The following is a 26,314-nucleotide window of genomic DNA, read 5'->3' as shown; positions in this document are numbered from 1 at the left end:
AATGAACTTTACCAATACTTTCTTTTCCACTGACCACTTATAATAATAAAATGATTTATTTTTTTAAAAAAATTCTTAACATCAACTCTGGTGTTTATTTGTATCTTTCAGAATGGAAATTGGAGAACTGGAAGAGACAAGATGTCAATCAGGTATTCATTAAATTTAATCATGTTCAGATTTAATTTCATCTATAAGAAGTTTAGACCAAAACAGTCTGGAAAAAAAGTATATTAATAATGATAAAAGATTTTTCTAAAACATTTCAGTTACCAAGGGAAACCCTGTTAAATGAGAATATCTTAACCCCAAGTAATCTTCCTTTTGGCAAAATAAAAAAAGCAGCCACAAATAAAAGTGAAAAGAGAAGATGCCCTCCCTCCAAATAACACTGGCTAATTAAAGAATTATTATGCAAATTAAAATTTGCATGCCTGTTACATTTCTGTGATTTCTCGTCATGGTTGCCTTGCTTAGTTCCTTTAAGCACAGATCTAATAAAACCCCATTATGGGTTTCTCTCCTGTTAGTGTGTCAGTTACCATTTCTTTTTTATTGACACCCATTTTATCTTTAATTCTACCCAGAGTTTTTACAAATGCAATGGAGAAAAAGTGACAAGAGTATATAGATTACTCAGCTAGAAACCTTACATTATAGGAAAATGTGTGGCCAACCTAATCAAGTTAGACCAGTAACATCTGTAAATACGAAGCACAGATTTATCTTGTTGAAGATATGCTGTGTAGACAGCCATCTTTACTATTTGTGGAAGGCATGGCATCGTTGGTATGTGGCCTCCAAAATGGCGGGAATACCTTACTTCTCCAGGTCACCTCACAAGCTGACATTCCTTACTGTGGTGGATAAACCAAGGCCTAGGGTCTCATTTTCAGGCTTGCGGTTATAGAAGCCTGTTCTTTCTCAGCATATTAAGAATGGTCTCTTCACTCAGGATGGATGCTTATTATCCAAGTAAGTGACAATGTATAGAATCAGATAGCAGTCTATTAATTTGCAATAAAAATCACTGTCAAAGGGATAGGAATAACTTGAAGTCCATAAAACAAGAATATGTTTTTTATATAGATTGGATCATAATCAAAAACTAAATATAGATTCAGCTATTGCTCTCTGAATACTGCTTCAGATCTATATTAGTTGAGAATTCTTTATTCATTCCTTCTGCCAACATTGTTGTGTGTCTGCAGTATGTTTAAACATCGTGCAAACATTAACATTAACATTAAAATATTGAAACATTAACACATTAACATTAAACTTTGTATAAGGGATATAATGGTGAATAAAAGCTGACACACTCCCTACCCTAGGAAGCTTATAGTTTAGGAATAAGATAAATTTTACTTTTATTTGTATTTACCATACAAATAAATGTAAAATTATAGCCGTGATAAGTACAACAAAAGAGGCCTGTGAAGCCATCAGTGTATAAAGCAGATATATCTCATAGGCTGTGTGGTCAGCAAAGGCTTCCTCAGAAATTGAGGCTTGGGCTGAGATTGAAGAATGAGTAGCAGTTGCCAGGCCAAGGCAGGAGGAAGGGAGCTTTTCAGGCAAAGGAGCAGCATGTGCCCAGAGCTCTGGTAGAGGGTATGTGGCATTTTAAAGGATCTTGAAGAAATGGGTGTACAGAGCAACAGACCGTGGTTTGATGTGAGGCAGAATAAGGTAGACACTGGACCACACAGGGCCTCATGGGCCCTATGGAGTTAATCCTAAAGCTTGAGGAAGCCTTTGAAGTGTTCAAAGCCTGGGGAGTGACATGATCTGATTTTCTGTGAAAGGATTCCTCTGGCTGCAGCATGGAGACTAGATCAGAGGAGGCCAACGGTGGATTCTGGGGGAAGGAGAGGAAGCGATTAGGTGGCCAATGGGGTTTTCAGTGTTTTATGAGATGGTAAAGAGAGTCTAGATGGTAAAAAGTAACACTGAGAGCCTGGGACCAAACTCCAATTTTAAATGGGGGCTAGAGAAGGTATCTGGAAAGAAGCCACAGTGAGATTGGAGACACTCAGTGGAGCGATGTTACAGAGGCCCAGGAGGGGGTGGTCCGCGCAGCACTGCCAAGAGGTCACGTAATTATAATCATCACAACAGCATTTGTAGCCACCGGTTAGTGCAGGACTATTATGCACCAGGTACTTTATAAACTTAGTCTCATTTGATCCTGCCATAACTCTGTAAGGGAGAAACTTTTATTTCTTTTTTAACTGATAAGGAAACTGAAGCATTGGAGAGGTTAAATAACCTGCCCGAGGTCTCAGAGATCACAAGCAAGTGTTTGAAACTGAGCATTCTGACAGCCAAGTATTTTACTCCCTGAAAAATTGTATGGACTAATATAAAAGCAATCAATTAGTTGTAGAAAAATGGAGGTTATTAGCTCTTTAGGAAGAGCGCTCTACAGGATGATAAAGAGTCAAAACAAGTTAGAGTGGCCTGGGGAGTGATGGGGAGGTGAGGCCATGGAGACAGAAAGCATGAACAACTCTTCTGGGAAACTGGACTTGAAGGGAGCTCTCCAAAACGACATTTGAGGTCTTTTGTCCAAAGAGCCTCTTAGCTCATTTGTATCTTTTCTGGACTTCACTGGCTGGCAAACCAACCTCCTTCTGATACATACTGTCTTTAATTTATATATATATATATATGTATATATATATATATATACATATATATATATATATTTCTTTAGTTAAAGTCTATTTTTGCTATTTATTTTCTAGTTAAAGCATCCTTCTCATAATACTCAAACACTGTTGCATAAAGTGGTCATGTTTTTAGCATCTAGAATAAGTAACTTTTTGTTTTATGTGTTTTACATTTGGGGATCCTAGTGGTTTCTTGTCAAATGTAAGTTTTCATAAGTTCACGTACCTCTAGCAAATGACATTTTTTAGAGATCAGTACCTACTATGTATTAAATGTTTGAAGGTAATGGATTATAATGAATATCGTGGTTACTTTTCAAACCACAGTGATATTAATTAGATTATTTACTTTCCTTGTTGATCTCTGTCGACTTCTTAGATTTGAACTTCTTCTGTTTGTAGGCTGATGTTGCACCACTGATGGCTGCTCTTATTGGAGTTCCCTTCCCTCTTAATTCAGTGGTAAAGAATACAATTTTCTTACCAACTCTCAGAATTAAAAAAAAAATTATTGTACAGTAAAATTTACTTTTTATGTGTTTCTGAATGATCTTTGATTACATTTAAAACTTTTTTCCTTTATATTTCTTTCTAAAGATGTAACACCTCATAATTATGTATGAAATACAACATGGAGCACAAGCCTAATAGCTTTTCTTAAAAATTTTTTATTTTCTAAAATGTAAATAGATTTATGTCTTTGTATTTTAGTTACGTGATGAAAATATATAAGTAATTTTTTATTGTAAGCAGCAGAAACTGAATCCATTTAAAGGAAATTTATTAAAAAGATATTGCTGGTTTGCTAAATCAAAGGGGTCCTCAAAAGCCAGACTGGGAAATGAACAGGAACCAAGAATGCTCCAGAGACTCAGGAGAAAGGAGCTCACCGTGGTCGCATGGCAGGGCCAGTCTGCAAGGTCACCGACACTAGGGGAGAGTAACATTACACCTGTTGTACTCTCTGTTCCTTGACTCTCAGGTGTCAAATTCCAGTGCTTACCATTTGAGTGGTCTGGCCTCGGTTATTTGTCTACCCTTCAGTGAGGGAAGGCTGGGGGGGCCTCATTAGTGACCTACTATGCTCTACCTGATATCTCAACATAGAATGGTAATGCTATTAAGAATGGGAACTGGATGCTGAAAAGCTAAAAAACAAACAAAATCCATTCCCATCAGCCATTCTTTCTAGCCCTTCAAATCAAACTTAAAAAAAAAAATGTCATCTACCTCAGAACTCTGATATGACCCCTATAGTCCTAAGTGTGTGAGTATGTCTGTCACTGAAACCAAAGTTTCACAAAACAATCCTTACTGTTACTATGCATAGTAGTATAGTCCTATTTTTCTTACTATGCCTTTTTTTTCTTTTTAAGTGAGCTGGCTGTAGCCCACCATAGTAACTTTGTGTGTGTGCAGGGCACCGTTAGTTCACTGCCTGCCACGTAGTAATCTTTAAATAAATGTTAGGTTTTATTGAACTTAATTCATCTCTTTTGCCTTATTTACTTTATTATATCTACGTTGTAAGAAAATATAATAGAACATTTTTTAGTTATGGTTTTTAAAAAGATTTTTTGTTTAATTATTCCAAGAATTTGTCCATATGTCATCTCTATTGCTTCCTTTGTAAGTCTGTTTTGTTTTATAAGAATATTTTGAGCTTTGTTAGTACTAATATTAAATCAGTGTCTGTTATTTACAGGGAACCCTTCCTGTGGATATACTTAACAGCACTGATCTCTTCAAAGCAGAGAGCATGTTTACAAATGCAGTACAGATTCTTGAACAGTTCAAGGTAAAACAAGACCACACACAAAAATGGACGCTACTACAATTTTAAAATTGCACATATTCAGTGAAAATATTTGATTTTGCATTTTAAGAAATGATTTTCTATAATTTATTATCTTTAAATTTTGTGTGTTTAACTAGTGTCCTAAAGTTTCACATATCTGAGGTGCAGGTTCCATGAATCAGTGTGAGGGTGTAGAATTACCTTTGAGGAGTGTCCCTAATTGTTAGAGTACCACATATGCTCATAAAGGCTACAGACCAATTCTTTATCAATGGAATTTGCCTTGTAGAAGTAGGATTAGAGATTGCAACATTTCTTGTCATTCCATGTATATTATTATATGCATTAAGAGCTTAAAGAAGTGACCATTTAACTGAAACTTTCTGTTATTCTTTTTTGTTTTTGGCTGCGTTGGGTCTCCATTGCTGTGCGCGGGCTTTCTCTAGTTGTGGCGAGCAGGGCTACTCTTCATTGCAGTGCACAGGCTTCTCTGCTGTGGAGCATGGGCTCTAGGCGCATGGGCTTTAGTAGCTGCAGCACGTGGGCTCAGTAGTTGTGGCATGCCGTCCCTAGAACACGCGGGCTTCAGTAGTTGCGGTGCGTGGGCTCAGCAGTTGTGGCGCGTGGGCTCTAGGTACACAGGCTTCAGTAGTTGTGGCTTGCGGGCTCCAGAACGCAGGCTCAGTAGTTGTGGTGCACGAGCTTAGTTGCTCCGCAGCGTGTGGGATCCTCCTGGACCAGGGATTGAACCCACGTCCCCTGTACTGGCAGGTAGACTCTCAACTACTGCGCCACCAGGGAAGTCCCTTTCTGTTATTCTTAATAACAGAATATGTTAATGCAGCTTGGCTTATTTTGTTTCCTAAGAATTAAAGAAGTATAGTTTAATTACATTACAATATGTTATTTTGCAGGCTTGATATGCTTAATTCTCAGCTTATTGTAATGGTACAGTAATATTAACATTTTCTTTAGATATTTATGAAATAATATAGCAACACAAAATTCCATTTATTTCTGTCCCCGAAGAACCATTTCAATGGATGTTTATGTTTCAAAATGAAATTAATTTTTTTCTCATTTATAATATAAAGTATTTTCCTACTTGGTTCCCAGGTGAAAATGACTCAGAAAAAAGAAGCTACTTTACCATTTTTGTTCACACCATTTAAGTAAGTCTCTTATATTTTTTATTAACTTGTAGGAAATAACTTTTCACTGAGTTTGAAAGCTTGACAGGATAGATTAGGTACTTAGAAACATTGTCTTTTTTGGGTACGTTAGTGCAGTCTTCTAAATGAAAGCCTCTTCTATTGTTTTATAAATAATGAACCAGATGCTATATACCTTTGAATGGCTGGTAGAGGAGATATAGGGGCACAGAGATATATAGGAAACATTAAGGAGATAAATTCAACAGGGCTTGACTGGGAAGGTGTGGGGCTCTTGGTTTGGTTGATTGGGAAGATGCTTGTGCCATTATGGCTTATAGAAAGAAAGAAGAGCTAGTATGAAAGGTAAGGATGAATTTACTGAGTTCAACTTACATTTGAAGATACCAGTTAATTAGTTAAAAATAAGAACTTGGATCTCAAGATAGAGATGAGAATTGGTTATTAAGATTTTGGAGCCAACAGCATAAAGACGGTGGTGGAAACTGTTAAACATGTAGGAGGCTCTGGGGAAAAGTGCCAAGAAAAGGCCAATGAGACAATTCTGGGAAACACTGACAACTACTTGGGAAAAGAGGAGAGTAGATTTTGGTGGGCAGCAGATTTTGTCCCACATGCAGAAAGATGTGCTTTCCTTGAATTGAGTGAGAATGGGGAGATTTGAGTCATAAATGTGGCTCCGCACCACCGACTCGGGCGGGTTTTCTCAGCCTCCTTGGACTTCGTTTGCAGTTAGTAGGGACTCACATTTAATTAGGAAGGATTTTGCTCTTGACCAAAATTAATAAAAACTGTTTGAAATATGGGTGGTAAGGATGTGATTGAATGACTTCACTGGAGTTATTTTTCATAACTTATATAGCACTAGTGTAGTATTCATAAACTAGAAACTATTGCCCTCTGAATCATGTAATCACATCATTCTCTATGGCAGCTTGCCTTTGTGTGTGTGTGTGTGTGTGTATGTGTATAGGAGAGCAAAAACAAAGCAAAATTAGGATTTTGCAAGTTATGACCATATGAAATTAATTATATTACATATGTCAAAGGTAGAATTATTTTTGAGGAGTATCCCTAATTGTAGGATTATCACATATACTTATAAAGACTATAAGCCAAGTCTTTATCAATTAGAATTTACCCTATATTATACCATTTAGATATCATATGCATCTGTTTATTTGTAATGTAGTGGTATAGTCAGACAGTAACAAAATAAACAAATAAATGAACAAGAAATACATTATCAATTTTTGATATGAAGAAAATACACAGGACATTGAAAGTAACTGAGAGTTACTTTAGATCAGCTACTTGAGAAAGACTGATCAGGGAAATACTCTTCTGGAAGGGGTTCAAGTGCACATTGCCCACCTTCCTCCACTTGGCCCGGGAGCTGCCCATGAACTTCCCCTGCTTTCATGCTCAACACCTGCCTGCGGAGCCACTGCTAGCTTTGTGTCACCAGGGAGCCCAACAGAATGGTTGATTCTCACACACTGGCTCACCCACCCTGCCTGAAAACTTGTCTGGCTGAAAATCATCATTCGTTGAAAGCCTGCAGTATGACCAGAAAAGCCTTGGATAAAACAAAGAATTGACTTGTGAGGAAATAGATAAGTGAAGGAATAGAAAAGAGCTTAAAAATATTAAAATCCTCAGAAATATCTGAGAAACTGTTGTATCCATAAATAAAAAAGCAGCACAAACTTTACAAAATGAGAAAAAGTATAGAATGCATTCTTTAAATGCAAAATGCAACTAAAAACTTACGGAATTATAACCTGTGCAAGAATGGTCCAAATGGACGGCAAATCCTCCAAATTAGAACAGCAAGTAGACCTCAAATGAAGTGAAATGAATTTTAAGTAATATATGCACTGAATGAGAAGCTGGAGGAAACACTGGAAGGTGTCATTTCTTCACCCCCCATACACTGGAAACTTAAGGGGAAAGGAAACATTTTAAATTGTACAATAAAAGCAGGCTTCAAATCTGAAGCAACCTAAGATGTGACATGATTTTGAACAATTGTTGGGACTGTAAGAAAGATTTGAAGATTGGCATGTGGATCAAGCCTTCAAAGAAATAGATGAGAAAATTTAATTATAGTATAAAACCTTGCTACTGAGTGAACAGCATTTAAGTAATCATAAATAATGTAAATACTGGTTTTCAGCTTTTAGAGTCAAACCTTAGACAAAGCAAGGAAGACTTAATAATGATTACAGAATAGAATGCATATGTTACCAACTTAGGCAATGTACAAGGCTACAGGTTAGAAGGCAGAAATATAAATGGAATAATAGTGGTGCTATTGTCCTCATAAAATAGAATGTGGAGATGATTCCAGCTACAGTTGAGAGAATAAGATAGAGGTTTGGGTATTAGATTATTAAAGTGACCAGTGTAACCACCAGGAGGTAAAAACAGTAATATAACCATGTTGAGGTGGGAGGAGATAGCAGGAACAGAATCAGCGGGGAGTCAACAGCAAGGGTCTGAGGCTATCAAGTCAAGAAATAGTAATAGGGGCTTCCCTAGTGGTGCAGTGGTTAAGAATCCGCCCACCAATGCAGGGGACACAGGTTCAAGCCCTGGCCCAGGAAGATCCCACATGCCACGGAGCAACTAAGCCCGCGTGCCACAACTACTGAGCCAGCACTCTAGAGCCCGCGAGCCACAACTACTGAAGCCCTCGTGCCTAGAGCCCATGCTCTCTGCAACAAGAGAAGCCACTGCAACGAGAAGCCCGCACGCTGCAACGAAGAGTAGCTCCCACTCACCACAACTAGAGAAAGCCCGTGCACAGCAACGAAGACCGAATACAGCCAAAAATAAAAACAAATAAAATTTAAAAAAAGAAATAGTAATAAAAGCATATTATTAAGAAAAATGAGGGTAACTACCAGAATAACTAAAATCAGACACATGTAAAAGTTTTTATTTCTGGGTTGGGGAACTGAGAGCTGAGAAAGGTGGGGCTTTGTGACAAAATGACACATTGGTTGTCATTTTGCCCCTCTGTACTGTTTTTGATTTTAAAAATTATATGTATATATTGCTTTGATAAAACATAATTTAAAAAGAAACAAAAAATAGGTAGTTCCCTGGTGGTCCAGTGGTTAGGACTTGGCACTTTCGCTGACGTGGGCCTGGGCTCAATCCCTGGTTGGGGAACTAAGATCCTGTAAGCCACACAGTGCGGCAAAAAAAAACCCAAAAAACAAAACAAACGGTATTCTAATCATTGGCATGAATCAAAATCATAAAAGTTATGGGCACAGATAAAAAAGAAATTTATTCTTCCATATAAATTTTAGAATCATCAACTTGAATTATATGAAAAATTCTTTGGTTATTACACTATATTTAGGAAGCAATTTGGAGAGAATTGACGTTTTTACACTATTGAACTTCATTTATTTATTTATATCTTCTGTTATGTCCCTAAGTAAAATTTTAACTTTTCCCATCCAATATACATTTCTCATTATTTTATTCCTGGATATTTTATTTCTATTATGAGTAGTATCCTGTTTTCCCTGTTACATATGTTCAGTATACCAGGAAAAACAGTTATCATCATTTATCATCTGAGTACAATGGGCTCTTTATTTTTCTATAATCCAATGAGTTTTTTTCATTTCTACACCATCCCTTTCCTTCCAGTCACCTTTATATATACACCTAATGTTAGCATTGTCCACTTAGAAACTATATCAAGTAATTATTGGAACATAAACATCATAAAAGATGAAAGAATGCTGTGGTCACACATCCTTTTTGTAAAACAGCTCGGTTCTTGTAACAAATAATTGTTCAGTGAAGTCCTTCCTTCTTGAATAAGTACCATATTTCCTTTTTCTTGTTAGAAATATACTGTTCATTCATCAGTTCTTAAATGTAAGAAAACTTATCTAGGATATTGACAGCTGAAAATTCAGTCTTGAGATTTTACTTATGTGATTAATTTCACCAGTATCACTAGATTTAGGTTTAATAATATCTCTCTACCATTCATCCATTGTCTTATTTAGTCTTTTCTAGCATGAATATTGGTGAATAATGTAATAGTTCCTAGGGTGATGAAATAGCAAATGTGTCAAGATATAGGAAGAACAAGATTGTAACATATCTTAGACTTGTAAAAGGGTCCAATGGACCCATATGGTAATTGCATATCCTATTTTATCCTATTATTTAAAAAATAAGTAAATTTTACCTTTGATATTTTAAAGACCTCTAAGAAAGAATAATAATCATGAAATATTCATTATGACAAATAGAAGTGCTCAAAAAACCCTCAAAACTAAAATTGGGTCTAATGGACCCTGAGTCTATGCCAAGGAATGACCAGCAGGTGGAGCTAAATGACTAGAAAAAGTATAGTTTGGCTACATGTACCTTAAAAAGGAGGAAAAAACACTTGCTGTTTGAAAAGTGTGTATAGAGGCTAAAGTAAGATAAGAAAAAGATTAAAAGAAAAAAATTCCATGAAATGAGAAAAGAACAAGAGAAGACTCTTAAGAGATATTTTAGAAAAGAATGAAAATGGGAAGGAGATATTGTACCTTGCCAATAGAAGCCAAAACATCTGTTATATTTTATTTAAAAATCACTATTTAAATTCAGGGAACTGAAATAAATTTTAACAGAATATTTTAATATTAATATTTCCTACTAAAATGACAAAAGATACTTTTTTTTTTTTTTTTTTTTTTGTGGTACGCGGGCCTCCCACTGTTGTGGCCCCTCCCGTTGCGGAGCACAGGCTCCGGACGCGCAGGCTCAGCGGCCATGGCTCACGGGCCCAGCCGCTCCGCGGCATGTGGGATCCTCCCAGACCGGGGCACGAACCCGTATCCCCTGCATCGGCAGGCGGACTCTCAACCACTGCACCACCAGGGAAGCCCGACAAAAGATACTTTGATTCTTTTTAATATATTTATTTGTTTTAGTCTGACATGGATTAAAATTCCTCCCTTGGACCAAATTTTAAATATTTGTTTTAATGTGAATCTTTCTACCACTTCATCCATCTGATTTACTAATTATTTACTAAAAGTATAATTTTCTGCCTCAAACCCAAAATTCTTCTTTTAAAAAAGTAACTTTTGGGACTTCCCTGGTAGCACAGTAGTTAAGAATCCTCCTGCCAATTTAGAGGACACAGGTTCGAGCCCTGGCCCAGGAAGATCCTACATGCCGCGGAGGAACTAAGCCCATGAGCCACAACTACTGAGCCTGCACTCCGGAGCCCATGAGCCACAACTATGGAAGCCCGCGCACCTAGAGCCCATGCTCTGTAGCAAGAGAAGCCACCACAATGAGAAACCCGCACACCATAACAAAGAGTAGCCCCTGCTTGCCACAACTAGAGAAAGCCTGCGTACATCAACAGAGACCTGACACAGCCAAAAATAAATAAATAACTAAATAAATATTTTTTTAAGTAACTTTTTATTTATTTTTTTTACAACTTTATTGGAGTATAATTGCTTTACAATAGTGTGTTAGTTTCTGCTTTATAACAAAGTAAATCAGTTATACATATACATATGTTCCCATATCCCTTCCCTCTTGCGTCTCCCTCCCTCCCACCCTCCCTATCCCACCCCTCTAGGTGGTCACAAAGCACCGAGCTGATCTCCCTGTGCTATGCGGCTGCTTCCCACTAGCTATCTATTTTACGTTTGGTAATGTATATATGTCCATGCCACTCTCTCGCTTTGTCACAGCTTACCCTTCCCCCTCCCCATATCCTCAAGTCCATTCTCTAGTAGGTCTGTGTCTTTATTCCTGTCTTACCCCTAGGTTCTTCATGACATTTTTTTTTCTTAAATTCCATTTATATGTGTTGGCATATGGTATTTGTTTTTCCCTTTCTGACTTACTTCACTCTGTATGACAGACTCTAGGTCCATCCACCTCATTACAAATAGCTCAATTTCGTTTCTTTTTATGGCTGAGTAATATTCCATTGTATATATGTGCCACATCTTCTTTATCCATTCATCCGATGATGGACACTTAGGTTGTTTCCATCTCGGGGCTATTGTAAATAGAGCTGCAGTGAACATTTTGGTACATGACTCTTTTTGAATTATGGTTTTCTCAGGGTATATGTCCAGTAGTGGGATTGCTGGGTCATATGGTAGTTCTATTTGTAGTTTTTTAAGGAACCTCCATACTGTTCTCCATAGTGGCTGTACCAATTCACATGCCCACCAGCACTGCAAGAGTGTTCCCTTTTCTCCACACCCTCTCCAGCATTTATTGTTTCTAGTTTTTTTGATGATGGCCATTCTGACCGGTGTGAGATGATATCTCATTGTAGGTTGGATTTGCATTTCTCTAATGATTAATGATGTTGAGCATTCTTTCATGTGTTTATTGGCAGTCTGTATATCTTCTTTGGAGAAATGTCTATTTAGGTCTTCTGCCCATTTTTGGATTGGGTTGTTTGTTTTTTTATTATTGAGCTGCATGAGCTGCTTGTAAATTTTGGAGATTAATCCTTTGTCAGTTGCTTCATTTGCAAATATTTTCTCCGATTCTGAGGGTTGTCTTTTGGTCTTGTTTATGGTTTCCTTTGCTGTGCAAAAGCTTTGAAGTTTCATTAGGTCCCATTTGTTTATTTTTGTTTTTATTTCCATTTCTCTGGGAGGTGGGTCAAAAAGGATCTTGCTGTGATTTAGGTCATAGAGTGTTCTGCCTATGTTTTCCTCTAAGAGTTTGATAGTTTCTGGCCTTACATTTAGGTCTTTAATCCATTTTGAGCTTATTTTTGTGTATAGTGTTAGGGAGTGGTCTAATCTCATACTTTTACATGTAGCTGTCCAGTTTTCCCAGCACCACTTATTGAAGAGGCTGTCCTTTCTCCACTGTACATTCCTGCCTCCTTTATCAAAGATAAGTTGACCATATGTGCGTGGGTTTATCTCTGGGCTTTCTATCCTGTTCCATTGATCTAAATTTCTGTTTTTGTGCCCGTACCATACTGTCTTGATTACTGTAGCTTTGTAGTATAGTCCAAAGTCAGGGAGCCCGATTCCTCCAGCTCCGTTTTTCATTCTCAGAATTGCTTTGGCTATTCGGGGTCTTTTGTGTTTCCATACAAATTGTGAATATTTTTGTTCTAGTTCTGTGAAAAATGCCAGTGGTAGTCTGATAGGGATTGCATTGAATCTGTAGATTGCTTTGGGTAGCAGAGTCATTTTCACAATGTTGATTCTTCCAATCCAAGAACATGGTATATCTCTCCATCTATTTGTATCATCTTTAATTTCTATCATCAGTGTCTTATAATTTTCTGCATACAGGTCTTTTGTCTCCTTAGGTAGGTTTATTCCTAGATATTTTATTCTTTTTGTTGCAGTGGTAAATGGGAGTGTTTTCTTGATTTCACTTTCAGATTTTTCATCATTAGTGTATAGGAATGCCAGAGATTTCTGTACATTAATTTTGTATCCTGCTACTTTACCAAATTCATTGATTAGCTCTAGTAGTTTTCTGGTAGCATTTTTAGGATTCTCTATGTATAGTATCATGTCATCTGCAAACAGTGACAGCTTTACTTCTTCTTTTCCGATTTGGATTCCTTTTGTTTCCTTTTCTTCTCTGATTGCTGTGGCTAAAACTTCCAAAACTATGTTGAATAAGAGTGGTGAGAGTGGGCGACCTTGTCTTGTTCCTGATCTTAGTGGAAATGCTTTCAGTTGTTCACCATTGAGGACGATGTTGGCTGTGGGTTTGTCATATATGGCCTTTATTATGTTGAGGAAAGTTCCCTCTATGCCTACTTTCTGCAGGGTTTTTATCATAAATGGGTGTTGAATTTTGTCAAACGCTTTCTCTGCATCTATTGAGATGATCATATGGTTTTTCTCCTTTAATTTGTTAATATGGTGTATCATGTTGATTGATTTGCATATATTGAAGAATCCTTGCATTCCTGGAATAAACCCCACTTGATCATGGTGTATGATCCTTTTAATGTGCTGTTGGATTCTGTTTGCTAGTATTTTGTTGAGGATTTTTGCATCTCTGTTCATCAGTGATACTGGCCTGTAGTTTTCTTTCTTTGTGACATCTCTGTCTGGTTTTGGTATCAAGGTGATGGTGGTCTCGTAGAATGAGTTTGGGAGTGTTCCTCCATCTGCTATATTTTGGAAGAGTTTGAGAAGGATAGGTATTACCTCTTCTCTAAATGTTTGATAGAATTCACCTGTGAAGCCATCTGGTCCTGGGCTTTTGTTTGTTGGAACATTTTTAATCACGGTTTCAATTTCAGTGCTTCTGATTGGTCTGTTCATATTTTCTATTTCTTCCTCATTCAGTCTCAGCAGGTTATGCATTTCTAAGAATTTGTCCATTTCTTCCAGGTTGTCCATTTTATTAGCAGATAGTTGCTTGTAGTAATCTCTCATGATCCTTTGTATTTCTGCAGTGTCAGTTGTTACTTCTTTTTCATTTCTAAATCTATTGATTTGATTCTTCTCCCTTTTTTTCTTGATGAGTCTGGCTAATGGTTTATCAATTTTCTTTATCTTCTCAAAGAACCAGCTTTTAGTTTTATTGAACTCTGCTATCCTTTCCTTCATTTCTTTTTCATTTATTTCTGATCTGATCTTTATGATTTCTTTCCTTCTGCTAACTTTGGTTTTTTTGTTTGTTTGTTTGTTTTTTGCGGTATACGGCCCTCTCACTTTTGTGGCCTCTCCTACCACGGAGCACAGGCTCCGGACATGCAGGCTCAGCGGCCATGGCTCACAGGGCCAGCCGCTCCGCGGCATGTGGGATCTTCCCGGACCGGGGCACAAACCCGTGTCCCCTGCATCGGCAGGCAGACTCTCAACCACTGCGCCACCAGGGAAGCCCTTTTTATAGCATTTTAATCAATTAAGAGTTATTGATTCATTTTATGTGCTTTGCACTTTGCTGAGTATTATTGATATTAATGTAAATAATTAGTGGCCCTCATAAAGTTTAAAATTTAATTGAAGAGAAATAAATTGATGATGAGAGTGCACTAAAGTGCTAATGGTGTGAGTGAGATTTGGAGTAGACCATAAAGGATGATGAAGATTTGATTTTAGAAAGCAGAGACGGGAGGGTCTTTGTGAACAATAACCCAGACATGAATGCAAGATAGGTGAAGAATGAAGAGCTTAACCATTTTATAACAGAGTATATATTTGGGATAATGGGAAATTAAGTAGAATAGAAGGAGATGGTCATCAGTAGTCCAGGAAGTTTAGAATTGATGAAGTAGACAATAATATACCCATATCAATTTCACATATATCAGAAGATGTAATCAGTATTTTAGGAAGTGGAGTGGATTAGAGCAAGGAGAAGGAAGATCAACTTAGAAGGATTTTATAGAACTTTGGAAAATGTATCTTAGATGTAGCCTTCAAAGAATGCCTGTGCCCTTTGGCCCAGTAATTCCATTTCTAAGACTTCTAGGAAGATATTCCAAAATGTGTGGTGTCTGAAGGACAGAGAACTGGATCATGGCAACAGTTGAAGTAACTTGTTTTTCTTTCATGTATTCTTGCTTCCTGGTACCTTTTTCTTCCACATCCCATTGAGCCCAGGGGTGGGGGATTTTACTACAATCTGACAGTGATTGGGTTCCCATGAGTTGAAAGATCTGGGATCCCTTGGTGTAGGCATAGATTCTTAATCAAGCCTCTATAGAACTGTAGAGAGTTCATAGTTGAGTTCTGGGGTTCTTGAATTTTCTGAAATTATATGTAAGATTTTGGATTATTTATTTTTCTAGAGCGAGTTTCTGATTCTGAAAGATGTCTGTGACCCACCCAAACTAATAACATTGCTTAAAAGATGAACTTTCTACAAAGTCTCCATCTTATCTCTTTAGAAGCTGCTGAAACCAAGTAGAAAGAAGACAAGTGATTATTGAGCCATATGAAATTGTCAAAATTTCATTTGGAGTTTTTGACATATAAAAACATCAGTTTCAAATGATCCAACCTAATATATCCTTAAATAACTTTTTTACACTTTTAAAATGTAAAGGTATTCACTTTAGGAATGTAGATACTAGTTAAGCAGTATATATTCAATTTTGTGTTTAAATATACTTATTTAAAAATTACTTATGCAGTATTAGGAGTATTTCTCCTTTGTATTTAAGGTTTTTACTGTGGTAAAACAAGGACAGGGAAATGGTGGAAAGAGAAATGAAAGGTAGGAAAACCAAAAAAGTATATGGTGTAATACAAAAATAGCAAATAGATTCAAATTATTCACTAACTTTAATTGTTGGTTAAGCTCTGCTCAGATCTCTTTGATAATGCAAATTGTCAGGCCCTGTCTGGCTCAAGGGTACAAAGCACCGTAATGAATCTGCCCTGTCTGTTGTGTCTACCATGAGCATGAGAGAGCTGAGCGTTGTAACTCAGACCACTCGTTTGTTGTTCCGTTAATTACATTGATTTAATCAGAATTTCTGTGTTAGCCAGAGCATTACATTTCTTCCAATGATGTATTGTATGACTGTCATAAGTGGAGCTTGGCAGTTGAAACTTTGAGTCAAGAAAACCAAATTTAATTATAAGTTATTTCTTGGAAGAGTTCAGATAACCAGCAGTGATACAGTTTGGCTCAGAGTTTGTTTGTTTGTTTCTTTCTCTCTTTCTTTACTCAATTTTCACCATCCTTTTATTTTCAATTAAGCAAAGAACCAAGAAAAAATGTAATTGAAATGAAGAAACGTTTTAAACCTAAAGCATTTTTTTTTCTTTTGTAGCTCGCTTTCTGATTCTAAACAGATCAACATTTTAAGAAAAGCAAGATCTTATATAAAACAGAAAAAGTATGATGAAGCAGTAAGTATGCAGGCCTTGTATATATAAATAGCTGATCATTCAGGTATGGGGAGGGGCAGGTATGGTGATGGAAGGCGCAGTGGGCCGGCCAGGGAGCTGTCCTGAACCTTTAAGGAAGGGTTGAATTTCCTAAGTAGCTGCTTTAGCCACATGGACATACTTCTCTTATTTCAGGTAATGTTATAGGTAAATTTTTTGAGGTTAACATTGGAAATGAACAATTGCTGTTCTCTATAATGAGAAAGTATATTCCAAGCTTCTGTCATCCAACTTATTTATGCATAATATTTTAGAACATGACATATCTGTACATTTAGAATTAGCTTCACACTATTAGAAATCTAATGGTTCATACTGAAGCTCTGACTTTTCCCAACTCCTACCCTACTATGTTTTTCATTAATTTTCTCTCTTTTAAGTGGTCATATAATTTTAAAGTAAGAAAGAATTCTATTTTGGTTTCTAAAATTTCCTAAGTAGTATGATGGCATTTCTAATGCTTATTTTTGTTATGGTTTTACAGTGGCAAGCTATTCTTCTCTACTAAAATATTAAGCTATTTTAATAATGTTTTATAACTGATTTGGGTAATCTGATATGAGAAAGTCAAAAAATGTAAATGTGGGCATCTCCTATCAGGGACCTATATTAGAGAACCATTTCTTTCATGTGTCATTTGAAGATAATTTCCACAAAATGAATCATTCAGAATCATTTAAAATAATTGCATATCTCATAGATAGTTTGCATTTTAAATGTCCTTTTTTATCAAGATTTAGAAATTTATTTTATTCAGGAATTTTTCTTATACTTTGCAAGAAGATCCTTGAACAATCAAAATCTGTTTTTGATCAATAATCTACGATTACTTTAATAATTTTTCTTCCTTTGAAACTTAGATTTTCTTTGTCTTTGCATGTGGTGAGTTATATTTTTCTTTCACCATAGGTCTCCCTTTGCAAGGAGCTGATTAATCTTGCATTGAAAGGATTGTCCTACTATCACACTTATGACAGATTCTTTTTGGCTTTCAATGTCGTTCTTGGTTTTGTGGGATGGACATCTTATGTTTCTTTGCTGATCATCAAGTCTCACTGCAGCCTTAACAGAGGTGTTAGTAAAGAAGTCAAGGTATGTTCAGAAAGTATAATGAAGATTCAGATGATGGTGTAAAATCATAAGACTAAGGAAAGAAATTATATCAAGTTAACTGCAGTGAGTTCATATAATGTACATGCTGTACTAAGCTAACTCTTTCATTTGCTTTTGTTGTACTGGGTCTTTTTTTCTCAGTAATCTCTGTTTCTTTAGTTGGAAAAAAGGTGTATCAGTAATAATGGTCCTGTAACTTAAGAGGCTATAAAGATAGCTGTGTAATTTACATTTGCCTATGGCATTAACTGTGTTGTATTTCTGTTTATATTTTATAATTATTTAGCATGTTATAAGTATTCCGTATCTTTCTACAGTACAGGTGATCAGAAAACAGTTTCAAAGCAATATATTTATTTATATATTTATCTGATATTAAGTTTAGGAGCTGGAAAGAAATAAAATCACTTATTCAAAATGTTCCTTTTAAAATAATATACATTTTTCTGGAACTATCCTTACCTTTTTCATCTTTCTAAAATTCTTTTTTTTTTTTTTTTTTTTTTTTTGTGGTACGCGGGTCTCTCACTGTTGTGGCCTCTCCCGTTGCGGAGCACAGGCTCCGGATGCGCAGGCTCAGCGGCCATGGCTCACGGGCCCACCCGCTCCGCGGCATGTGGGATCTTCCCGGACCGGGGCGTGAACCTGCGTCTCCTGCATCGGGAGGCGGACTCTCAACCACTGCGCCACCAGGGAAGCCCTCTAAAATTCTTAAATACAGATTTCCAGAACTTTCTATATATCCTCATTTTAAGAATTAGTCCCTAGTTTACTGTACTTTCGATGCCAAAAAAACCCCGCTCTTTAATAATACTTTATACAACTGAGAAAATATAACAGTACATATATAGTTTAACTATATTAAAACACTTTACTCTTTTAAAATATATTACTGTCATTTACCAGGGATAATACGCCTCTTCCATCTCCTTTGCTTCATTCTCTAATGGTTATTACCATGTCCAAATCCTCTAAAAAGTAATATACCTGAATGGTGTATTATTAATAATAATAGTCTACAGACATCTCCAGTGGTAACTTTTTTCAATTTTATACTTTATTTTTCTGTAATGGAAGGAAGAGCAGTAGTATTTATTCCATTTCTTTATAATGCTGTAATGCATCTTAAATAATTTACCCCAAGTAATTTTCATTATTTGAATGTATGTGAAATTGGCTAGAGTAGAAATCATTTCTTACGTGGTAGGAAAAGAGACAAAAACAAACGTGTTTTAGTGGAGGATATAACTAGGCATTCAGCTGGGTATTTGAAATCTATTTTGCCACTTTAAACGTAACAGTGCTGGAAGTAGGCACTATAATTTTTCTGTATAAAAGAGGAAACTGAAGCTATTTAAGTAATTTGCAAAAGGCCATTCAGCTAGGATGTGGAGGAACTGAGATTTGAGTCCAGAGTAGTCTAATACCAAACGCTGCCTTTTGGTATTTGTCTTGACGTTTTGGGTTATTGAGAAGGCATATGATGTCTTTAGATTGTTGTGTCAGCAGATTTCACAGCTGATAGTTCTTTATTCGTTAATCTGATAATGCAGAGAATATTTGTGTATACAGCACAATGCGAGATGCTTCATGGGATACACCAAGAAATACACAATTCAGATACAAAATTACAAGCTTCTCAAGGAGCTTGTCATTAAATAAAGTGGGTAAAATATGTGTACACATAGCCACCTTATCAAGTATAGATCATATACTACGCTATATTACATAAGACAACAAATGTTTGACAACTTTAATATAAAATGTTAAGTGAATGTGATACAATGACTATCATATTTTAAATAAAGAAAATCTCACTTTAGCTAGGGTGATGATAACAGGAAAAAATAAGTCTTGGTGGATATTTAACAGTCAGAATATAGGGAGAGGATAAAAAATAAAGCAAATTGAAGAATAGAAATAGGGGCAGGGATGGGAAGATGTGTTTTTATGCTGGGCTAATAAGTAATATTTATTCAACTGCACTATTCCAGGACTGTCCTGGGTGTTGTACATGTGTTATTTAGTTAAGCTTAATACTACCCTCAATTTAATGGTTATGATTCTCATAATATGGATGGGGGAATTTAGGCTCAGAGAGATAAATGTTTTCCTCAAGGACACACTGGTGTCCTTGAACTCTCATACTTCAATTCATGCTCTTTCTATACCATGCTGCCTTCAAAATAAATAGTTCAGCTTGGGGGGGATTTGGGAGGTTTGTTCAAGGGCCTAATAAGAGATGATACTGATAATGTGGATTAGGTGGAAGTCATCAAAGGCCTCAAATGCTAGACTATAGAGTTTAGACTTTCTTTAGTGCAGAGCTGGTCTATCACTTAGAGTTAAACCAGAGAAATAGACCAGTAGGATCTCTGTATTAAGAAATCTAGTGTAAGGAATTGGCTCATGTGACTGTGGGGCTAGTTAGGCAGGTCCTAAGTTCAGAGGTCAGGCCATGAGGAAGGGCATACTGGAACTTGCAGGCAGGAGCGGAAGCTTCACTGCACAGGTCCCGTTTCGTCTTCAGGGAGCCCTCTGTTCTGCTCTTAGAGCCTTTTGTGAGTCAGGCTCACTGTGACTGTTCAGGATACTCTCCCTGAAGTCAACTGATGATGGACTTTAATCACATCTACAAGATATTTTCACAGCCAACAGCTAGGTTAATGTGTGATCGAATAACTAACTGGGGTCTGTAGCCTAGCCAAGCTGAGCGTTAGAGCTGAGGTTGTTACAAGCATCTCGAACCCGTTGGTTCTGGTGGCCAAAACGTGTTCTGATCCTTCGTCAGCGAGAGTTTATAATCTCGTGACGTGACAGCATGTGCAGGAAGCATCAGTTGCCCGAAGCTACAGCATCACCCGAAGGGAGGCTTGGAGGGCCATCAGGGCGTGAGAAGACCGCAGCCGTGCGCGCGCTAGAGGGTGATGCTTGCAGCGGGGGAGTAGGGAGCCTTCACCGAGGTAGTCGTTGCCAAAGTCAAATCTTAAAGGGTGAGTCGGATGGCCCGATGGAGACGGGGAAAAAGGCGCAGGGAGAGCAGCACCTGCCAGATGAGGAGTGAGGTAGCATGGCCGCTTGGCAGGCCTGCAAGTCACTGATGCGGCTGGACTCTAGAGGGCCCCGGGGGGAGCGAGAGATGAGCTCACAGCAGATTCGACCCTCCACTGCCAGATGAGGAAGCAGAGCTTGAGACAAGCTAAACGGTTTAGCCAAAGGGACAGCAAATAGAACAGCAGTGCTGAATTAAATTGAGGTCTGACCCCAAAGTTTCTGGCACTTCTCCATGACAGTGTCCCCCAGATTCTACAGGTTTATCACTCTTACACACAGCTCTGCAGTGAACATGCTCTTTAAAGGTAATTTGCCATCATAGCTCCTCCTAATTGAACTCTGCATTTAACTTCTATCTACTCTTCTCCTTTGCTTCTGCTAGTTCAGATGTCTTTTGCTTTAGAACTGAATGTCCTTATTGTGCCACGTGCTTCCCTTATTCTCTCACTACTTAGGGAAATCACAAAATGTTAACCCCTTAAACCAAGTCCCAGGATTCCGTCTCCACCTGTATGGTTTAAACTCCTCATAGGCCAGCACCTAGTACAGAGCGTGGCGTAGACTGTGCGACTGAATCATGGTTAGTTGGCTGCAGGAGTCATGACAGTGCACACAGCATGGTTCAGGTGGAAAATGTTCCCCATTCCTGTTATTGAAAATCCTTTCCATTTTTACTTTAGCTGAACTGAATTCTTTTTCATTTGGTTTCCTACAAGTAGATGTCTATTTGTAATGTCGATTACTTTATGTATCAAAGGATTGGATAATTATACGATATTGTACTGACTCTAGAAAATCCCTCGAGTGTCTTTTTTTTAGGTACTCTTTAAACTTATTTTCTTATTATTTTACTATCCTCAGAGTGATGTGAAACCAGTCCCAATTCCTCAAGTGAATACCTGCCTCAGGCACCTTGAGCTTTAGAGACTCTACCTGTCCATATCTGTTTGAGACTTGCTCCTTCTTCTTCCATCCCCTTGCTATGGGACCTCCATTTCCAGTGCTAGTCACTGAGAGGTTTCTGTAGTGACTTTTGGGACTAATGCAGAGAGGTAGAGGAGGAGAGAAGAAAAATAAAGGTGATAATGGTAGCCATTATTTATTAAGCAGTAGTAATATTCTGGGCATTTTGTTAAGCTCTTTTCATAATCTCATTTAAGCATTACTTGCCTTGATAAATAGATATGGAATTATTCTTCGCAATTTATAGATGGAGTAAAACTAAGCCTCAGAATCTGTTTTGTACTTTGCTCGTGGTCATACAGTGAGCACGTGACAGAGCCAGGATTTGAATTCTGATCTGTGTAGCGCCAAACTCTTCATCACAATGCTATGTCTCACCTTCCTTTTTTTTTTTTTTTTTTTTTGCGGTATGCGGGCCTCTCACTGTTGTGGCCTCTCCCGTTGTGGAGCACAGGCTCCGGATGCGCAGGCCCAGCGGCCATGGCTCACGGGTCCAGCCGCTCCGCGGCATATGGGATCCTCCCAGACCGGGGCACGAACCCGTATCCCCTGCATCGGCAGGCGGACTCTCAACCACTGCGCCACCAGGGAGGCCCTCACCTTCCTTTTTACAACTCTGCCCTAGTTTATTCTTGCTTCTTTACTTCCTTTCTGGGGACATTTTAGGCCAGAGGGGGGAGTTATAAGGGGGAAAATACCTCTTGCTTTTCCTCCCTAACCTCCCCTACTCCATAAGGTAATTCTTAATTCTCACCTTATTTAGTTTGGGTAGCAAAACAAGGGGGAAACAGAGAGAGAGAAAACAAGGCACGGAGGCAAGAGAGTACCATGTGACCCCTCCAGTCCTGTTTTTTTCTCCTGTGTGCTCTTAGCATCACAGCTTTCCATAAGTGTGTTCTTGTTCCAATCATTGGCATTTCTGTCCCTGACCCTCGCATCATTACTCCTGGCCCAGAGCACCCACGGCCTGTGGAGGCCGTCACTGGTGATTTACATGGAGGAGCTCCTTTCTTGTTTGGCAGGTGTTTGGGAGAGAAGATATGACTGAATGAACCTACTGTGGCTGGGTGATGGAGAGAGAAGCGTGGGCAGCATGTCAAGTTGAAGTTTGAATAGATAGAATCATTGTTCCAAATGAAGATTAGGTCCCACAGTTTATGGTAGATTAAATGGGCTTTTGTGGGCTTGTCAGTGAACTCAGTCAACATTTATAAAATTGTTACTAAGGAGAAATATGTTCAGAGTTCCGAAGAAGTTACTTGCAAACAAACTTTAGGAGCATAGTCATTTTAAATTGAGAATTACCTAATTGCAACAATTCCAGGCTATCCAGCTTTTTCTTCTATAATGTGCTTCTCCAATGACAGATTTTTTTTAAATACAGTTCTTAGATTAATCATCTAGTTGTAGAATCACTGAAAGAAAGTAATGTATTTTCTTTACTTTATAAAATCTCTTTTAAAAACCTATCAAGTAGCATGGGTTTGGAGTGTTTTCAATGTTTTGTTTAACTTTCAGAAACCAAGCCATCTCCTGTCATGTAGTTTTGTAGCTGTTGGCGTTTTACTAGCACTTTTCCTGCTGATTCAAGCCTGTCCCTGGACTTACTACATATATTGCTTGTTGCCGCTGCCAGTATGGTATGCGGTTCTGAGAGAGTAAGTAACACATCTTGTGGTCTTGTTTTTCGCTTCACTGACAGTTAAATCTGTATTTAAATGCATTAGATTTCTGTAGTGTAAGTCATGAAAGATAATTATAATACCCTCAAATCTCCAAGCCCTTTCATTTCATTCATAACAGCATAAACGTTGCATATAAACCGGCATTTTTTTTTCTTGGCCGCACCTTGAGGCCTGCAGAATCTTAGTTCTCCAACCCAGGATTGAACCCGGGCCCTCGGCAGTGAAAGCGCAGAGTTCTAACCACTGGACCTCCAGGGAATTCCCTAAACATCCTTTTTATTTTATTTTTCCCTTTTGACTTCATCTTGATTGCCCTGAGGTAGCACTGGCCTCATTCCCTTCTTTGTGTTAACTTTTTTTTTTTTTTTTTTTTTTTTTTTGCGGTACGTGGGCCTCTCACTGTTGTGGCCTCTCCCGCTGCGGAGCACAGGCTCCGGACGCACAGGCCCAGCGGCCATGGCTCACGGGCCCAGCCGCTCCGCGGCACATGGGATCCTCCCGGACCGGGGCACGAACCCGTATCCCCTGCATCGGCAGGCGGACTCTCAACCACTGCGCCACCAGGGAGGCCCTGTGTTAACTTTTATAAGAAAAATCTGGAGTAAAAATTAAATAATTAATATGGATTGTACTATGTCAGGAGTGACTTACGTTTTGAATTTGTCTCATCATCCCAGTTTCCAGTGTATCTTCGTGTTTCACAAAGCAATTTGCATGCTTTTGTTCCATACCTTTTTGCCCCTTCTTTCCCAGCTATCATGTAAACCTAGATGAATGAAAGTTCGTCATTAAATCCAGTCTAGTCATGTATACCTATAGGGGTTAGAGGAGATTATTCTTGTATGCTGTGGTTCTACCTTTAAGTGCTTGCTCACAAGTTGGACTTGAAATGGATTCTTATCATTGTAGGAAACATCAGAGGTAGAGCTCTCATGCAAGTTATAAACACTTTAAAAGAAAATCACTAAAATGTTGGGCTGGTTCATGTTCACAGGCAACGAGGGTCATGTTACAGATCGTGTTGATTTCTATATTTGCACCAGTAATCTAGAATTTAAATTTAGTCTTGGGCATCCTTTGAGCAAACCAGATGCCGAAAGCAGACCAGGGAATGACAGCCCAGAATAAGGGTGTTGTCAGGGTTGGCGAGCATGTTGCAATGACACAATGTGGTTTCTTTTCTAATTTTTGTTACCTCCAGCTTTGACCACCTCTTCTTTATATGAAAAATAAAAATTAATATTAAAATATTTTAAATGTTAACATTTTTAAAAACAAGGCAAAAAGACACTGACAAAAGAACAGACTGTTACTTCTCCATTTGAAAGGAATAGTGTTGCTGGATGTACATATTTAAATTGGATTTTTTCCTAATGTCATTTGCTCTGGCTTAAAAATTTTTAGAATGAAAGGTGTTATCCAAAATTCCCTCCTAAATTGTTAAATGTTCTATTTATGAAGAACACATATACATTTAAATTTTAAGGACAGATTGATTTTGAAAATATGTTGTATTCTATCTTTATCTTTTTGATAGATTATAAAGAAAATAAAACATAAAAATTCACTTTTCTTCTAGAAATAATCTAAATGATTTTACAAAATCATCACTGTTGAGAACAAAAGAAACATTCTCCTTTTGACTGGTGTTAGCTTTTCTTTCCTAACATGGCACCTTAATCGTTTTGATGACATTATGTAACCATTATTTTCAATCAGAAAAAGGTTAGAAACCAAGTGATACTGACTTTTTATAATTGCCTACTTAATAATGCACTACCAATGCTAAAAGAATTTTTCCAGTGATGAAATGTAAAAAGGACTCAAGTATTTAATACATTTTTAATGGTTATGAATTCACATTTAATTACAATTAGTGTACAATTAGTGACATCTTAAACTGAGTTTGGAAAAGGTTATTTCACCCAGTGAAAAAGTGCAATTAAGATTTTCTCTACCTAGACTAGGAAAACAGACCTTTATTTTATTAAGACAGTTGAGATTTCAATATAAAATTAACTTTAGTGAATTTTAAAAATGTTCTCTATGTTTATTCATTTGGGTTTATTGTATTTTATTTCTGATGTTGTATCTGTAATTGTATGTGCCCATGTTTAAACTAAGATCCAATAAGACTCATTTATTGTCATTAATGTTTATAAAAAAAACAAGCAAATTAATGTGATCATTATCAACATAATTCAGAAGTTACATTTTTCCTAGAATACTAGGTATCAAAAAAAGATTTACGTAAGTAAAGCCATTGAAACAAATCTGTTGGAGATTATCTTAGTTTTTAAAAAATCTATGAATTGAAAATTCCCTGATTTCTATGCACAAAATTTTTATTTTTTACTATATGAGAACTAATTTTTTTATATTCAATATAGGTTATTAATAATCTTTTTATAAATAATCTTGTTAAACAGATTTCCAGTTATTCAAGGCTTGGTCACATTACTGTTGACCTTCCCTCCAAGTCATTTTGTTGGATACCTGTTACTCTTTATCCTGGGAGTTGAAGTATTAGTAAGTAATTTACCACATTACCACATTTTCAGGTCTCTTTCATACACATGTAACTCCTTTGAAATGACCTCATTTTCCCTTTCTTCTTTGGATTGCGTTACTAGGTTCTCAGTTTTTTCTACCGCTATATGCTTACAGCTGGACTCATTGCGTTTGCAGGTTGGCCATTTATCACTCCACTGTGGACTCGAGCAAAGGTATAAGTACTCACTTTGAAATTAGGCAGATTCATAGCGGCTTTGTTTTGATATGCATTTAACTCAGGGAATTACTCATTTTTTTAAGAAAAGGGTAGAATGTGACCTTACATAAAGATCCTGATCCTTTTGACAGGAGGACTGATGTTGACTTTAAGGTTTCAGTGATTCATGCAGACTTTCATATCAAAGTGAACTGGTCTTGTGGTGATTGAAATACTCAAGAA

At 37.3% G+C, this 26,314-nt stretch overlaps 1 protein-coding gene across 4 annotated transcripts in view; it reads left to right on the top strand.

The window, feature by feature from the left end:
* The window catches only part of PIGN (phosphatidylinositol glycan anchor biosynthesis class N), a 105,952-nt gene that overhangs the window by 24,381 nt on the left and 55,257 nt on the right, over positions 1-26,314 (top strand). For all 4 annotated transcript variants that reach the window (XM_081253030.1, XM_081253031.1, XM_081253029.1 and 1 more), the window contains 9 exons: positions 112-152; positions 3,078-3,137; positions 4,381-4,473; positions 5,590-5,645; positions 16,429-16,507; positions 17,456-17,638; positions 23,195-23,334; positions 25,791-25,890; positions 25,995-26,087. In XM_081253030.1, the coding sequence (XP_081109156.1) occupies positions 112-152; positions 3,078-3,137; positions 4,381-4,473; positions 5,590-5,645; positions 16,429-16,507; positions 17,456-17,638; positions 23,195-23,334; positions 25,791-25,890; positions 25,995-26,087 (845 nt within the window). The remainder of the gene's footprint in view (positions 1-111; positions 153-3,077; positions 3,138-4,380; positions 4,474-5,589; positions 5,646-16,428; positions 16,508-17,455; positions 17,639-23,194; positions 23,335-25,790; positions 25,891-25,994; positions 26,088-26,314) is intronic.

Source organism: Mesoplodon bidens (genome assembly GCF_964165515.1).
Source record: "Mesoplodon bidens genome assembly, chromosome: 13".
Taxonomy (NCBI): Eukaryota; Metazoa; Chordata; class Mammalia; order Artiodactyla; family Ziphiidae; genus Mesoplodon; species Mesoplodon bidens.
This window is presented reverse-complemented; position numbering and strand designations above follow the sequence as displayed.